At 39.5% G+C, this 18608-nt stretch overlaps 1 protein-coding gene across 1 annotated transcript; it reads left to right on the top strand.

Moving 5' to 3' along the window:
- The first annotated feature begins 7798 nt into the window (after nt 1–7798).
- LOC140246713 (uncharacterized) lies at nt 7799–8725 on the top strand. The gene has a single exon (XM_072326052.1). It carries the CDS (start codon nt 7799–7801, stop codon nt 8723–8725), a length of 927 nt encoding a protein of 308 aa, XP_072182153.1.
- Nucleotides 8726–18608: the final 9883 nt, after the last annotated feature.

Below are 18608 nucleotides of genomic sequence, written 5' to 3'. Positions count from 1 at the left end.
CAACTAGATTCGCTCGTATATTCTAAGTTTCTGTCACGGTTTTATGTGCAAAAGTCATGCCTTTACAGTAATGTAGCATTTGGTCATTCAAAAGAAAAATGGAAAATAGGGTCGTCATACAATTTGTATCGAAACTAAGCTTGGCATTCCTCTTAACTTGGCTACTATTATGCCCATCTTAACAGAAATGTTTAGAAGTTATACAACTTGGAAAAACAGAATTCTTTCTCAAAGCATGACTACCTTCATGTCTCAGAATAACGTGGCACACAGGGGGTTTCCACCATGGCACATAAAGAGTTAATCATAAAGATCGGTAAATGATCAGATATATCTGAATAAAGAATACCGTTCGTACAGGTTTCAGTTATAACATTAGACAATATATTATCTATTAATGTTTTACTATGGGTGGTGTTATTTATTCTGGTAGGTTTATTGATGTGGGGATGCAGTGAGTTGGAAAATAATGTGTCATGGAAATGGGTGGGTTGTAATAAATCTATATTATTGTAATCTCCCATAAAAAAAAAAAAATGGATTTTCTTTCTCTAAAAATTTCGTTAGCATATTGGTCGAAGTTGTAAATAAAAGATTCAACGTCATTTTGTTGAGGACGGTAAATGGTACCAACTATAATATTTTTCTCATTATCATTTAAGATTTCAATAAATAAACTTTCTGCTCCCTGAATACCCAAATCATTTCGAATTTTAAATCTAATCTGATTATTAACGTACATGGCAACCCCACCACCTATGCCATGCTTTCTGTCATTACGAACAAAATTATAATTTTCAATGCCAAATAGGTCCGGGGAATTGGTGTGCAACCATGTTTCGGTGACTCCTATAATGGAGAATGGAAAATCATTGAGGGAACTGAAAAATAGTTCAAACGTATCAAAATCTTTAGTTAAGCTTCTTGAATAAAGGTGAATTAAACTGAAATTAGCACAAATCCGATTTGTCTTATTGAAAAAAAAAAATGACTGTTGCATTCATTGATAGTGAAATACTGGCTTGTGTGGTTGACTAGCTGTTGGTCATCTATTCCAAAATCAGAATCCATTTACAATGAGTGACATTACGTAATAATGGCCTATCATGGTGCAACGGGAAGTGCAGTGCACATCGTATACACGGGATGTATACGATGAGGTGCATCGGTGCGTGACGTGCTGTAACTGACCATAGAGGAGTGACTGAAACAAAATTACTGACATGATCTGCAGGACTGCAGAGCACAGACATACAAAAACACAAGAAAGAAAAAAAGTATTGAAGAGTAATAATCGACCGTAACTATCTGCCTTACGCAAAGCAACAGAGAATGAAAACGGCAATAAACCAGCTCTGAACTTATCGGTTCTAATATTAACTGTAGAAAATAAACTTAAACTTTATAACTGAACTGAGTACAATATCACGATTTCGGTAATGAGAGTACATGACCAGCAAAGTTTCTCGTAAATTTTACCACTGAATACCGGCAAAACCCGCGGTTGGTAAAGAGAGAGAGAGAGAGAGAGGAAGAGAGAGAATCTTTAGAGATTTTAAGAATAAAGTTTGAAACCGAAATCAAAATTGCAATGAGAAATCAATGTAAGTACACTATGGTCTAGCATCGACGTCAAGTCAATGAACCCATGGATCACCCCCCCCCCCCCTCCACCCTCCGCAACAAGTCACCCAGTCAACCCGACGTACCAGAACACATTATAACAATAAACAAAATTCTGCATTCGGGGCAACCTCATGCAGGCCACCGTCCGGTAATCATGGAAACCTCGGTGAGGCATGACAGAGGCATGCATAGAATACATTGATCTAGTTTCAATAGTTAAAAAAAATGATATTTTTGGTCATAAATGAAACATACATGTATATGTTATGCGCTGAAAGGGGACCCTGTTTGTGAGGCATGTGGTGGGTCGGAGAACGTCCCTTCGGCTGGAACAATTAACAAACGTACATAACTTATGTTTACAAAAGTGAATATGCCATTACCGACTCAATGATATACATGTAGGAGACGTTGGTACAGGATGATTCCAATTGTTCCCTATAGGGTCGCCTCCAATTATTATACGGTTACAAAATGTAAAGGGAAGAATATAACACACTAGTATACTATCGTGTATTTCAATGTAAATGATTTTAAATCAAACAGTGAAATACACTGAATATTTTACATTCAATAAAAGGAAAACCCCAAAAAATACCATGTAAAGAAGGAGGAGGAATCGTCCATGGCTACCTCATTAGATTTACGAAACTATCGAAATGAGCGGTGATGTAAGCGATTTTCGAAATCAGAGTTTATGCATGTACATGTGAATATTTCGGTAAAGAAACAGAATTTAACGAAAAATAAGTGATTCTTATGAATAGCAGGGGATGTCTCTACCCGACACAAGTGTTGCCAATTTAAAAATTCACTGATTATTTTCGTTTTACGTATTGGCAACTAGAATGGTATGTATAACAGAGAATCAGGGAAGAGGGAGCTCCTCTCTCCACTGGGTTAAGGAGCCCTTGAATTTCATACGTATTGTACATAAAGTGTAAGAAAGAAAATATATAAGACGGAATAAGGTGTAAGACAAAATAACAATATGGGACGATTAAGGGGCTGGAAATGACGACCAAAAGGCATATTGGGGATTAAATTACTCAGGATCACTCAGTTTTACATGGCCGGAATACGCGTGGATAACCACAAAAGAAAACAATGACAACTAATCTTATGCGGTTAAAAGATTGAGTAATCTTATTAAACATGCACAATATGCACGTTAAACATGCACGTTAAACACATGGTGCTAGTCTATGTTGTGATGTATGTTTGGTTCCCTGTATTTTTTGAGTATTCATTTGATGTTTTATATGTAATGTGATATTATTTGCTATTTATCTGTTGTCAATATGTGATTATGAATGTGTGACAAAATCAAATTTCCATGCCATGTTTTTATACATAATTTGGACAATAAAGAAATGAAATGAAATGAAATGAAATATGATTAACCACATTCATTTAAACATGCATATTTTCCGTGGATCAATGAGTAGCAAAAATAATTTCCGATCTATACTATCAAATGACTCGCCAAAAGGATTGACGCAAATCACATCAAATCATTCAACATCGAGTAAAACGACGTACCCTTGAGTTGCGTGAACTCGGGAACCAAACTCATTCTTATAGAGTCATAGCCTAAGACCACGCAGTGTGGATATGTGAAATACAATGATAATTCCAGATACAGTTCAGTCAGGTTTTGCGGGACATAATCTCAATTGTAAATGAAATGCGTGCTTGACAAGTGGTAGGAGTAATCATAAGAATTGAGAGCAGCTGGTATCATAGCTTGGTGGTATAGTTGGTAGAATGTATAAAACACAAAAGATATAAGACGAAATCACCGCATACATGTAGGTTAAAGACCTTTTATCTATGGACTGGTTGTATCACATGAGAGAAATTCAAAGACGTATGGGGACAAAAAGTATTGATTGCCAAGCACTAAAACATGAGGACAGGTGAGAAGGACTTCACTTCTATCTCAGATAGACATTAGTAGCATAACAGTTTGGGTTCATTCACCTGCGATTTCACGGCAATGTGAAATAAATTTGGCCTTTAAAGAAATAGAGTCTGTTGTTTTAATAGACAAAATTGCTCACAGTTTTGTAGGCTAATTGTTGCGAATAGCTTCCTAAACCGATGGTTGAAAACATACCACTGTGATGCCAACGTTTGGCCTGTATGTAAGCATTTTGCATCATTTTTCTTTTCAGACTTCAAAAAATCGTCTGTTAGAGTGCATTAAAGATTTCGCTGTGTATGAGCATGCTTATGACTCATTTGTCATATTTCGTTGAGGTCAAAGAGAAGAAAAAAATCATTCAATCCATTGTAATCCTTTGCTGGGAGAAAAATAAAACAGATTTGTAATGAAGGGAACCAAAATAATGACCTTTCTCGATGGATTTTCAAGCATGTCGCTATATACATAAACTTCACATGAAATTGGCACATTTTGGATAATCATAAACTGTTATATTCATTCAAAAATATTTATCCGTTATATAAATGCGGAATTTTTATTTGCTATAAAGCAACAAATCATTATTCCTGTTCTTTTTAGGTGATATGATTATATGAACAAACTATTCATCAACTCAGAATGAATGTTCATGGGAATGTTGCTTCCAAATGTTTTTTTGTGTGTGTGTGTGTGTTATCCAGGAAAAAAAAAAGAGAGTAACATATATAAAAAGAACAACAACTATACGTTATACACAAAATCTGGGTAAATCAGGGTAACACATTTTAGGGAAGGGAATTACCTTCAGAGGTGATTACAGAATGAATCGTCAGCCAACCGATCGTTGTTACATTGTTTAACTGGTGCACGTTGTCCAAGTGAATCCCGATTCGGATGGCTTCTTGGATTGGAGAACAACTTTAGCTCCGAAGATCTTGATTCGGTTTTTGAGACCTCGATCGTTGGCACGTAGATTGTACGGGGGTGTAGCCTCTTCAAACGAGAGATTTGCGTTATGCCATTCATAACTATGTCGGGAAGCAAGTTCCCTGTGATACGCATGGTCAACGACTTCTCTCGATTCCATTGTTTTCACGAGAATTTCGATCATCGGAGTATTCCGATTTGAGAGTAAGCATTAATGAGAACAAAAAGATTTTTTTTTTCCCTATGGCAAATCGAAGGAATGATTTACAGAGTTTTTACACAGCTTGTCTTTCTTCGCTTTGGCGTGCAATTCAATGATTTGAAGACGGTCCAAACTAAACATGAGGTAGGTTTGCATTAATGTTCAATTGATGCTTGGTCATGTCATCTTCTTCCACAATTTAATGATAATTTCTATTTCACATTTGTCAAATGGAGATATTTGCGATTAAAGGTAAAGAAAAAGAAAGAGAATAATAATAAAAAAAAAAATGCTTCTTTTGACCATAACTTCAAAAATGTACCTTTATGTAGTGACCAATATAGCATTTAAAAGGTATTATTTTGTACTTTATGACAGAGACCGTACTTCAAAATCTTCAAAAATGGACTTATCGGTTTTTGCAAACAAACTCTTCATATGCATTCAGTTTCAAAATACTGTATTTGTAACTCATGTCGGCCATAACTGGGGGCTTACAAAGAAGAATATAAGGTGATTCACTACGTTATACAATGAGCCAGGTGCGTTGCTATGTCAGTTCATTAATCATGTTTTGTTAGGCACACATAATAGCCTCCCAGTTCATACATCCATTAGTCCATGGGCCAGCCAGATATTGGCACCACCTGAGGCGGCAAAACCTTTTTGGTGCCATTTTGTTTGTCGGGCATAGATATGCTTGTCAAGCTATGATAGCATTTCCAAATGAGTAGCTTAGTCATAACAAATGATTTTTTAACCAATTTAGTCTCGTTGTTATACCCCTATACTTCTGAATCGAAACTAACCGCTATACAAAGAAGACTGTTTTCTGTATGTTCCATAGAGCTGTAAAATGCAGCTCTATGGTATTGTAGTGGTGTAAAGTTGACCAGATACTGGGGTCTAGTATCGTAGACTAACACTTTGTTTTTTTTCCTTGACATTGTTACATGAACTTGGCGTTGGCCTCAGAGAGTTGGGGACACAGGTAAATGTGTGTATGTATGTATTGTGAATGCACTGTTTCAAGACACACACTGCACACCCAAGAAGAACTGGTTGTGTGGAACAATGCAATGACCAGGTGTTCAAGACTTTCTTGAGACAAAGACTGCATTTGAGCGACCTTATGTGGTGTCTAAAGGCAGATTTCACAGGTTAAAATCCCTCACCAGTGAATGTGAGTATCATAGATTTATCTAGTAACTTTTCATCTCTTGTGACATATGGGGGATACACCCTTAAGTCTACAATCTGTGTTGATGTAACTTGGCTTGCCCAAGAGTTCTTGCATTGTACTAGATCTGGTGCACTAAGCTGTGTAGTAAACAAACATGGAAAGTGATATGCTGCATACTTGAGGCACAGTAATCAAATCACATATTGTGAAATCATTTCTGATCAATAGACTTGTTGTTAATATTGTTAGAGGTATATCCTGTAGATAAAAGAGGATAGTAGAAGTCACTTAACTTGGTTCCAAGGGTGATGTGAGAATGGATCTCAGAGTATACAGTTTATTATACATTTCCTTTGCTCTAATAGTTGTAAGTGGAGTTGTGCTTGTACTTGTAGGGATAGTTTTGATTTAGCTCAAGGTCACTTACAAGGTCAGGTGCTCTGTGTTTGCATAGAGTTATGAGCATGTGGTCTGAGATGTGATGTACATACTGTGAAGTTATGATGTGCACATCAACTTATTCAGAAGTGTTAGTTGAACACAAATTGTCTTCATGATGTAGATAGCCTTTTGCATTCTTAATGCTATGTTACCAAACTCACTAAGTGAATGAGGATAAGTACAATGAGTACTGGCATGGTTTGTGCACGTTAGTATTTAGTATATTTATACCTCATATTTCTAGGGCCAGTTGTCCATTTGTAACGCGACAAGTTGCTCTGTGGCAGGGATCGGCATGGTGCTAAGTAAACGCTGAGAGGTACATGCAGGACTGGTGAGTGACACTGAGATGAATGTACACTGATGTCAGTCATTGTGTATAAATTGGGACAGTGTGTTCATAGTGATATACAAATGGTTTGAGCTAGCACTCACTGGATGGATATGACACAGCTAGGATATAATGTTATAAAGTCATTTTAATAGCACTCTAAGCTCAGCTCGTATGCCAAAGAGGCCAGATGGTTAATTGTTCGGTTGCATAATATGCCATTATATACTGCTCATGTTAGTCAGCTATGTGTCGTTAGAAGTGGTGTTAGATCTCTCATTTGTTAGGGGAGTGTATATGACTAAATGCATGGTTGTCTGTGCACTTGTTTCCTTTTATTGGAATGTGAATTGCTTGTACTGGTTCTTGTGTGGAAGAAGTAGGGATGAAGTAGCAATTAATGCATCATACTGCAGCTAAGTATGCAGGGGATAGTTGCTTGGTACAGTACCACGGTACAGAATGTATGCCATTTATCATGATTGGTATTCCGTGATGCAAATCCATATTAGAAATATGAGGTGTGACTTTGAATACATATACAGGTGTAATGTAGGCCAATACTGTGTGTAGATACGGAGAACTGCATGGTTTCCTTCTTTATAAAGCGAGTTCTGATTGCTTTAAACAGTAGTGAATGATTTGAAACACATCTTTTTTAATGTTGTTACACTGACTAGACTGGATGGTTTTGATCATAACCTTTTCTTGTGTATAGATGGAGAGAGATGCGTTCATCTCACACCGATTGAATTTAACAATGTTGCACCTTGCTTTTGTAATGTTTTTTTTGTTTGCTTGTTGAACAGAGGCTGTTCCTCGACAGTGACGAATAAAGAGACCCGTTCACTGCACATTCATGGTGTGTCTGCTGCAGTTTAATTTCCCGCGTCTTTACAGTGGTGTCAGGAGTGGGATGCAGCCCAGTGGAGCTGGACATCGATGAACTGCACAGTGGAACGAGACTCGGTGGATAAACAAGGAACAGCCTTAGCCCTATGAATTTCAGAGACTGTACCTCATTTGTGTTGTTTTGGTGTAATAAAGTTGTGTGATTCATGCATTGTGATAATTGACAATTATTGCTGTACATGTATATGTGAGGATTTGCGGTATTTGTGATAGCGTAGAGGTCTTCAGTTAGTGTCGCAAGAGTTAGGCATGAGTTCCCCTCAGAAAACATCTGTTGAGAGTAGTGCCTCCATTGGTGCCGATGCAATGGCACAGCTCTTCAAGCAAGTTGTAGGGCTGACAGGGATTCCAATGGGAAGGCTGTCCAAGTTCCGCGGACCCCCATATAGATCTGGGGAACCCAGTCTGACAGAGTGGATCGAAGAATTCGAAGAGGCGACAGGATCGTTGGACCTCTCAGAAGACAGGAAAGCACGTGTCCTCATCGATTATCTTGCTGGCCCAGCTAGGGAGGAGGTAATGTGTCTACCCGAGACTGAAAGACTGAAGCCAGACAGCATCAAAGAAGCGCTTAGACTGTGTTTCGGGCAGGACGAGACATTTCAGTCTCTGAGTAGCGCCTTTCATGCTCGTAAACAAAAAGACGGTGAATCTCTGTCTGAATTCAGCCGCTCACTCCTCAGAATGTACGGCAGAATGGAGGCAGCAGCTGACACCAAAGGAGAAGTTGAGGCCTTGGGGAAACTGAGAGACAAGGCTCTCTGCGATCAGCTGGTTCAAGGAGCCAGGGAACAGTCTGTGCGCAGGGAGCTGCGTAGGATTCAGCTGGCCAGTGAGTCAAAAGGATTTACCGCTATGAGGAGGGAGGCCCTTCTGCTATTCCAGGAGGCTGAACCAGCTGGACGGACTGGGCGAATTCGTGAGATAGCTGAGGTCACGACACAGCAGTCATTCCAACAACAACTGGTGGATTCGCAGCGAGAGTTGGCCTCAGTTGTAACCACCCTCAAGGAAGAGGTTGCCAATCTGCGATCAGAGATACAAGTGCTGCACCAGTCTCGACCTAGACGCAAACCTCTGTCAGAGGTTGAGTGCCACCAATGTGGCCAGAAGGGCCACTATAAGAAGCAGTGTCCACAGGGAAGGGAGCAGGAGACACAGAACCAGGGAAACTAAGGAGCTCTGCTGTTGCGGGCAACACAGCAGAGAGGACAACAGTTTTGCCCATGGCGTGTCCAGATGCAAAATCTGCAGGGATAAAGGAGGTCAACATTCGTGACCTCTTGATTGCAAAGAGCCCTAAGGTGAAGGCTCAGGTTGGGTCGACAGAGATTGGATGCCTGTTGGACACCGGAGCAGAGGCTTCCCTTATCCCTGCTGAAGTGTTCCATGCGAAGCTGGAGAAGTTAGGACCGATTGGGGTAGTGGATTCCTCCATCAGAATTGTGGGTGTGGAAGGAAGAGAGATCCCAGTGCAAGGGTACGTGCAGGCTCCAGTCTCCATAGGAAGATACAGTGCCATGGTTGGATTCCTGGTTGTCCCCCAGAAGGTGGTGCATGGAACCGACAAAGTAGACTATCCAATTTTGTTAGGATGTAATGCGCTGAGAAGCTTGTTGAGGTCAGAGGAGGACTCAAGTGATCTTGCCTTGGCAGCAAGGAGTTTAGAGATGCCCCTCATGGGCCCTACACATCTACCAAGCCGTCAAGGAAAAACGCAGGTGGTAACGGGTCCTTCCGTAGAAACCTTCCCTCCTGGATCCGTGAGGGCACTGCATTGCACTCTGAATGCAGATCAACAAGACGAGTCTGAAGGTCTATGGTTGGTGGAAGGAGGAGACAAGAATCACAAGGGCTTGCAGATACTGGAGGGTTGTGTGCCTGGAAGCCAGGGCTTTGACATCCTTGTGATGAACAACGGCACAGATGATGTTGTACTGCAGCCCCACACTGTGGTGGCCTCAGCTGTGGTAGTGCATGGCCGCAAGGAAGTACTTACTCGGTGTAAGGCAGAGACCATTGAGGTTGACGTGTCTGAGGTGTTGGTAGAGCAGGGAGTTGCAGCATCAATGAGTTGTGTTCAGCATGATGATCCCACAAGTAGTACCATGGCGGCTGGGAAAGTGCATGTCAGTCAAGATGATCTCCCTGTTGGTGTAAAACTACCTGACATGGATCCGCAACAGACACAACTGGTGGAAGAGTTGCTACAAGTCAACAAGGATGCCTTCTCGACTGATGACCTTGACCTAGGACTGTGTGATCTCATACCCCATGAGATAAAGCTGACGACGGAAAAGACGGTGAGACTGCCTTACAGACGCATCCATCCTGAACAGATGGCCGAAGTGCGGGAACTTCTTCAGGACTTATTGGACAGGAATATCATAAGGAAGTCAACTAGTCCGTATGCTAGTTCCGTTGTCCTGGTTCGCAAGAAGTCGGGCAAACTCAGGCTCTGTATCGACTACAGACAGTTGAATTCCATCACAATAAAGGACTCCTTTCCTCTACCACGCATTGAGGAAACTCTGGAAGCAATGTCAGGTGCCCAGTTTTTCAGCTCCCTTGACCTATCCCATGGATATTTCCAGGTGACGATGCATGAGAAATCAATCCCGCTCACAGCTTTTCGTGTACCGTGGGGACTGTATGAGTTTTTGAGACTAAGCGCACCGCGTGACAGCTGAGGACATCATAACCTTTTGGATATTCCCTTCGCTGCCTTGAATAAAGACTAAGCGCATCGCGTTTACAACAGAACACCTGTTGACATACGGAAGACTGTGCTCTTCTTTGTATAGCGGTTAGTTTCGATTAAAAAATATAGGGATATAAAAACGAGACGAAACTGGTTTAAAAAGCATTTATTATGACTAAGCTACTCATTTGGAAATGCTATCATATCTTGATAAGCACAATATCGTCGGTGATTTCACGAACCGACGCTATTTCGATTTTGGTCAAAATTTTCAAAATCGAGATATTGGTACCAAATGAAAGTGCTTTCAAAACTCTGCCAAATCCCAAAATTTTAGATCACAAAATTAATTATTCTTAATTTCATCAAAGAAAGAAAGAAAAAAAAAAACAACGGTACCCGAAATATCGAGAAATTGAGAAAAGGGGGTTTCACGAACCGATGCAATAAAGATACGCCGGTTCGTAATGCCCGAATTGCTAGGGTGAAGAGCAATGCGGGTTTTACGAACCGTCGCAGTTGCATTATTTTGAGCTTTGTTCAACTTACTGGCCTCTAATTAGGTTTTGGCCCTATATAGTCCACATCTCAGAGTGAGAACTAGCCCGACCAGACGCTGTTAGTACGCTACGCGAATACAGCGTCTGACCAACGAGCGGGCACCTACAAAGTGGGGAACCACAACACAGCTACAAAACTTATGAAAATTCATACGTTCTTTATATACAATGTACACGTTACCAAACGTTACTCACCTTAAGTGCATGCTTGTATTACAGAAGGTTCGTAAGTCCATTGAGAGCCCTCGTGATAAGTCCGTGGAACCAAAAAATGATACTTTCTGGCGGATTCCCTAACACCGTCAGGGTTCATCGTTGCAGAATTCAAAATGGCGCCTTGATCTCTGCGGAAATCTTTTGCGTGCGTGCGATGCGCTGCTTGAGTGTTGGTGTAGCAGCACGGTCGACAGCGCGACCTTTTGAAAGGGCATTCAGATCATGTGACCTCCCGGATATTGGAAATGGCCTGGCGTGAAAGACGATGTACCGTTCGTGAACCGTTCACACATGCTGCATATAACCATCATTTTAGGTAAGTTATTAAGTCTAAATTTCAATATTCATAGCATAGATATGAAGTCTCATTATCATTTTGTTCGTCAGATGAGTTTGAAGTGACAAAAAAATGATCTGAAGTATCAAAATTCAATCCGATCGCATGCGATCGTTGGACCCTCTTCGTGTTTGGAGCTTCGTTGGTACAGCCCTGTCGCGCTACGTATGTACAGCGGCGACTGGGCTGTGTATAGTTAAGTGAGAAGCAAACCTTCTGAAAGATGAATGACGGCCTAAGCCAGCCCACTGTCCACGAGTGAAGTGAATGGTAAGCTTTAATCCTATTAACATCATGCTCAAAATAACAGTTTCAGTTGGACTACCATAACCATTAATTGCGGTAGAGTGTAGTCCCCATGTATCCAATCTCGTGATGCTTATGAAGCCTAGTCTGTAAACGCCATCCAATTTCAAATTGGATCCCAAATCATATTATTTATAGTTTCTTTTCAACTTATGTCATTACTTCTGAGACTACTGAGTACTGTAGTCGTAACGTCTGTGTGCAAGACATGCAAGATGTCAAGACACTCGTGGCTAAAGCCTTGACTTGAGTTGAAAATGAAATCATGAGATTGATAAAGTAGGCCTACTAAACTAAAAAAAAAAAAGAGTAAAAAGTCTAAAAGTCAAACTCAAGGGAAGAGTAAAGAATAAATTTAAACATGTTACACTTTAACTTTCAAGTCGAACTATTAAGTCTATGCAAAGTTAAGACTTTACTTGTAATACCAGTTACTAAAACTCAGATCAGCTGAAGTCTAAGACCAAGTCAAATTAACATAGAGTCTCTAGTCTAGCTCTAGATCTATACATCTGACACGTTAGACTAGTGGTAATAGTAGGTAGAGTCCACGCATTTTCCCCCAATTTTTACTGGTCCATTCCTGAAAAAGTTACTGGTCAGTGTCCAACAGTGATTTTTCCAGGACAGGGACCGTCGGACCAGTGCCAGTGTGCAGCGTTGGTGTAGATGTCATCTATGACAGTATGTGGTCTATTGATACTACCTAAACACTACGAGTACTCTACAGGTTAGGTGGCTTTAGTAGGCCTATTACAGGAGATTTGTCCCTGGGTTTGCAGCGATTGCAGGTCCTCTCCACAGTCTGGTTGGGAAGAAGTCGTCTCAACGGAAAGCGGGGAAGGGGCAGCGACCTCACAATGGTGCTTCAGTGGATGCCGGATTTCGATGGAGTCCTGAGGCAGACATGTCGTTCTGCAGGCTCAAGGAGTTACTGACCTCATCGCCTGTGTTATCCTACCCACGGTTTGACCAGGAGTTTTACCTTGAAGTGGATGCATCACTGAGAGGACTGGGGGCCTGCCTCTCCCAAACTGATGACGATGGCAACCTCCATCCTATAGCGTTCGCTAGTCGAGGCTTTCCTGTACAGTGCAGTGTTATAGTGTACTTGTGAATTCAGCCCTAGTACCGTACTGTGTATAGATATGTCTAACGTTAGTTCGAGTGGAGTACCTAAGCACAGCGGTGGGGCTTTTTTCCCCTAAAACTTGTGAATGCGGCCTAACCAAAGGGCGTTTACATATTTACGCGTGATTGATAGTGATACAGTGGCGCTATCGATTTCCACAGCAGCCATACATAATCTTTTGTCCTTTCTTCTTTCCTTTTTTCCCTTTGTTCTTTCACCCTATTTATTCTTGGAATCGAAGGACTTCCTAAGAAATGTCCCTCGACTGACTTAACCAGGACTCTTCCTGGTAAACCTAACCTAACCGAGTAATCGTTAACATTTGTTAGGCCTATCAAACATAACAGTAACACTGACTTAGCCCTGTATTGACTTTGTCTTTGGCCGACTTGCTGAGATGGCGAGTCTAACTCTTTAACGTTAGTCTAAATGTAGTCGTTAGATCTGTCAGTGTCAGTGTCATCGGTTATTGTATACTGTATATGGTGCCATCTCTAACGTACTTTAACAAGTTGATGTTAGTTATCTATGTCAACTTACTGATTTAGTAATAGTGGTACTGTCATCCCGTTGGACATCGCCGAAATATCATCCGTGACGTGTTAATTTCGTGTCACAAAGACAAAAGTTGCCAAGATCTAATAGTATTAGATGTCTAGATCTAGATGTAGTCTAGATCTAAGTAATATAAAATCTGTGTAATTTAAAAGTGAAAGGTCTAGACTTCACTTAGTCTATAATTAGACCACACATTCACGAGGCAAAGGCCTATTTAGTAGATCTATTCTTATTCTATTTTAACGTCAATCCCTGCTAACTCGCCACGTGTTATTCCTAAGGCCAAGGACTTCCAGGTTAGTGATTTTTTTTTTTTTTTTTTATAAATACCAAACAGCAGACGTGTTTTATTTGCATTCTTGCACAGACTTCATGAAAATATGTGCAGTATCAAAGAAATATGATGCACATGACAATGCCACTGTTTTATAGGTGAATGGTTAATACATTTAAAAGCTGAATGATAATGTAGAGTCCAGGTCTAATTAAGATATTACAGTCTCTGAAAAGAACAGGTTTGATTGTCGTAGACTGTTTACCGAATGCAGGTGGTAATATTCAGCTATTTCAATGCAATGCCTTGTGTACAAGTATATGTAGATTTATATTCATGTGAATGATAATTCAATTTCTTCATGAGACTTACTAAGTGCTAAACATAATATCTTGCATCATTAACATGTGTAAATGACAAGACAATTTGAATATGCATCAAAGACGAACAGCAGTATTTTTTGACATTCTTTGATCCTGCATAGGCCTACCATTTTGTTGTATGTTTAATATAAATAGAGCAAAATAATTTCATCTTCAGTTTTGTTGGCTGATTTTTTTTTTCTTCTCAAAATTAAAGTTGTATCTTGTACCATGATGTTTGATTTTAATCAAAAGTTCTTATTTTCTTTCTTTTCTTTCAGATGACTGGTGCCATGTGGTAGCGAAGAACTGGACTGTCTGAGAAAAGAAAAGGAAAAGTACAGGGTCGTGTACATCATCAACGGATGTGAATACAATGGTAATGTAGAGTCTAGGTCTAATTAAGATGTTAAAGTCTCTGATAATAAACAAGTTTGATTGTCGTAGACTGTTTCCCAAATGCAGTTAGTAATATTCAGCTTTTTCAAAGCAATGCCTTGTTTACAAGGACATGTAGATTTATGCATGTGAATAATAATTCAATTTCTACATGAGACTTACTAAGTGCTAGACATAAGATCTTGCATCATTAAAATATGTAACAGGCGAGACAATTCGAATATGCATCAAAGACGAATAGCAGTATTTTTTGACATTCTTTGATCCTGTATACCAATTTGTTTTATGTTTAATATAAATAGAGCAAAATAATCTCAACTACAGTTTAGTTGGCGGATTTCTTTTTCTCAAAATGAAAGTTGTATCTTGTATCATGATGTTTGATTTTAATCGAAAGTTCTTAATTTCTGTCTTTTCTTTCAGATGATTGATGCCATGCAGTAGCGAAGACCTGGACTGTTTCAGAGAAGAACAAAAAGTACAGCATCGTGCTTATCATCAAGGAATGTAAATAAAATGGCTTAGGAAAGAAGACAATCTACAGATAGGATAGAAGGGAGAAATTGGGATGAAGGGCGACAACATAAGGACGGTCTATCTACAGTAAAATGTGATTGTAAAGTGGAAACATGAAAGGAAATTCTAAGATTGAAGGTGAAAACAATGCATTCCATTCTGTGATGTCCTAATTACAATTTTGCTACACTTTAATAACACTACAGAGAGACATTAATATCAAGGCAAGCTTCATGTGGATATTGAATGTTAGATTTTTTTTTTGGAAGTGTTCATTGGTATGTATTTCATGATAATAAATCTTGAAGGTTTTGCGTGGTAATCATAACCTTGTGATAACTCTTGATAGATTTCTAAGTGCACATTTGGATTACTAGACCAGCGTCATAACCACTAGACCACCGGAGTGCCCTAGCACTACCTTTACACATGATAATTAAATATAGAAGGGCTTTGGGGCGCTTCGTAGTTTACTACTCTTATTAAATATGTACATGTCATTTGCAACTCAACTAAAGATGATTAAACGCACTGAAATTCTTACTTTGAATAATATTCATAATCTGTCTTTTTTGATAGCTTTGGGATGTACACTTTGTACACTGTATCGGTCTACATTTCGCCTACTATATGGAATTATTTACTTCGAGACGTTTGTTTTTAACAAAAAAAAAAAGTCTTTTAAAGGTGCTGTAAAACAGTGGCGTTTTTTGTGGGGGGGGGGCGGAGGGGAGTCAAATTAGTCTTGGCCCCTCTCCACCGTCCTTTTTTTTTTCCTTTAGCTGCATTTTTTTAGTCATCACATGAAAATTCGTTTGCATCCACCCCGTAGTTTTGCTGATGACCTTTCTTTTTAATTATTTTAGCCACACACAATTTTGGCCGAATTTCCCCATCCCTCTTGTGAATTTGCTAGTTCATGTACTAAAACACATTCTCAGAATGTGTTTATAGAACTGGTGGATTAAGGATACACAGGGGGGGGGGAGGGTCGGCCAAAATTTCTCTTTTCTCATAATCGTGTAACAAGCATACGGGGCGAAAGGCTGATGTTATGGGCTTTCTACACACATTTTTAGATGCTAATTATTGGTTAACATGAGCACGATCATTTATGTTGTGATTAATTTGTTTCCTTTTCATATGTATGACTTCTAGAGACATAATTGGCTTGGCACTCCTTACATTGACCTATTTTAGACACCCATTTCCTTTTCTCTCTCTTGCTTTTTCTCTACTGTCCTGTGAATAGTGTAACTACACTGTACATGTACATGCAGTACCTCTTCTCTTTTGTATGATATACATCAAGTTTCCATTTGAGCATATGGGTGTTGCAACACTCTTAAGCTTCATGCATATGCAGCAACATCTTTGTGTGTTCATATACATAGTTATGCTTGATATGAAGAGTTCGGTTTCAAAAGGTACTACATCCATAATTTCAAGTTCTGAGAAAAACGTGATTTTTTAATTGTCATATTTAGGAAGCTCAGACTGGAATGATATTTCCCCCTATTATACTGCTAGATGATACAACACTAAAACCACTCTCTAAGAAAATCCAGGTCCATTCATTTATTTTTCATGAATTAAACATTTTTATATTTTTGTGGATATTGTACCTTTTGCAACCGAAAGTGGATGTAGTACCTTTTGAAACCGAAATTTCGCATGCCATAGAAATATTCAGTGTGATGTTATGACATGTTTCGCGGATTTATTTTTTTCAGCAATGGTGTTGATGGGGATGGGATACAAGGTCAAGGGGGCCTAGGTAATTGACAATGCCCTGCCCTATTTAGCATCAAGAATAACAAACCAATGTGCATCGCGAATGCCCAACTTCTCCATTGCTGACTAATATTTTGAATGAATGACAGTTATTGGTCATAAGCATGGGGGGGGGGGATCCATTATGCGTGAACGGTAATAGATGGGAAGGGGTCACAATATCTCACCAGATGATTTCTCTTTTCCCTTTCCTCATTTTGTTTTTCTCTCACGAGCTTTATCTCATGATTTCTTATCTTTTCCCTCTATGTATTACATTTTCGTCCCCGCCGAACGAGTTCGAGTAGGGGACTATGAAACGGGCTCCGTACGTGTGTGTGTCCGTGTGTCCGTCCATCTGTCTGTCTGTCTGTGCTTCCGTGTGTGATCAAAATGTTCAATTTGCTACTTCTCTGTCATTTATGAGCCAATTTTGATTCTGTTTGCTTTATATGACAGCACTACATGGGAGCTTTGAAACTTCTACACAGAATTTCAGTTGTGACCTTTGACCTTGACCTTTGACCTATATTGTACATTTTGCTACAGAATGCTACTCCTTCGCCATTTCTAACCCGATTTCGATTCCGTTTGCTTCATGTGATGGCACTAGGTGAGGGCTTCAAAACTTCTACACATAATTTTGACCTTTGACTTCTTTGACCTTTGACCTTGATTTTTGACCTATAGGCCTATTGTACATTTTGCTACAAAATGCTACTTCCGGCGGGGACATTACGCACCCGCGTAATTTTTACTTTTCCTTGTTGGTTATTTTTCTCTCTGTGAATTCTCCCTTCGCGTGTCTCAAGAATACTGTATTCATTATCTTTTCTTCATATTTTTCAATGTAACTTCTAAGGGAAAAGGTGGAAAAGCAGCATCTGAATGTTCTGTATTCTCTCAACACTGTAATTAAATTCATTGCATGAATTTCATTCTTGTATGTTCTTTATCAGGTAAGAGAAATCTGATAATCTAATAGCTGATGAAAATCAAGACCGTCGATGAGTAATATGACCACCTATACTGAACGCACATTAGGTATTACCTTTGTGACATTGTATAAGTAAAAGGTGTCATTTACAAGAATGAATATATATCTAGTGTTCAAAGCTGCTGTATGTCACTATGTACTTTCAAACCCTGGTACTTGACATCATGCACGTATAGAATAGCACAGCATACCCACAGATAAAGCACTGTTGGTAGGGATGTCAGGATTTCATGCCATTGTAACAAAGTAACTTTGCTTTCAGACTACAGTTAAACTCGCATAAGTCGATCTTCTCGGGACTGAGCAAAACGCATCGACTTAGGCGAGTTTCGACTTGTACGTAAGTCGAAAAAAATCGACTTAAAGTTACACCACACGCATAATGTACATGACGTATTGTTGTCTACTCTGGAGCCGAGAGCTGGAGCGGTGTGCCCGATATTTTCCCTTCAGCAAGACACCTTATCCACATTGATGCAGGCCAGGGCTCCACACTAACTTTTATTTTGGTGGCCCCAAAATGATTGATTTTTATTTTTTGGTGGCCCGAAAAAAACAAAAACAAACAAAAACAACAAGCAAAACTAAATCGGTCCTACGTTCGGTCCGAAAGTTACCGTTATTTATTTCTGATTGTAAAAGCAATCATCCACCATTTACAAGTATTTTAACACCTTCCGGAGCCGAATGTTGCCGTTAATCATTTTCAAATGTAAAAACAAGCAACCGACATTCATTCTAGGATCTTACGGAGCTGAATATCATCCTTATTCATTTCCGAACGTGAAAGCAAACATCCGCGTGTTTGTTTCATCATCTAAATGAGCCGATTGATACCGTTAATCATTTCCAAATGTACTCTCTAAAAAAGATCGAGTGAAAATATTCACTCTTGAAAGAGTGAGTACAAAAAAGAGTGAATTTAGAG

The sequence above is a fragment of the Diadema setosum genome, chromosome 3 (genome assembly GCF_964275005.1).
Source record: "Diadema setosum chromosome 3, eeDiaSeto1, whole genome shotgun sequence".
Classification (NCBI taxonomy): Eukaryota; Metazoa; Echinodermata; class Echinoidea; order Diadematoida; family Diadematidae; genus Diadema; species Diadema setosum.
The sequence above is the reverse complement of the archived record's forward strand: the minus strand, read 5'-3'. Positions and strand labels throughout refer to the sequence as shown.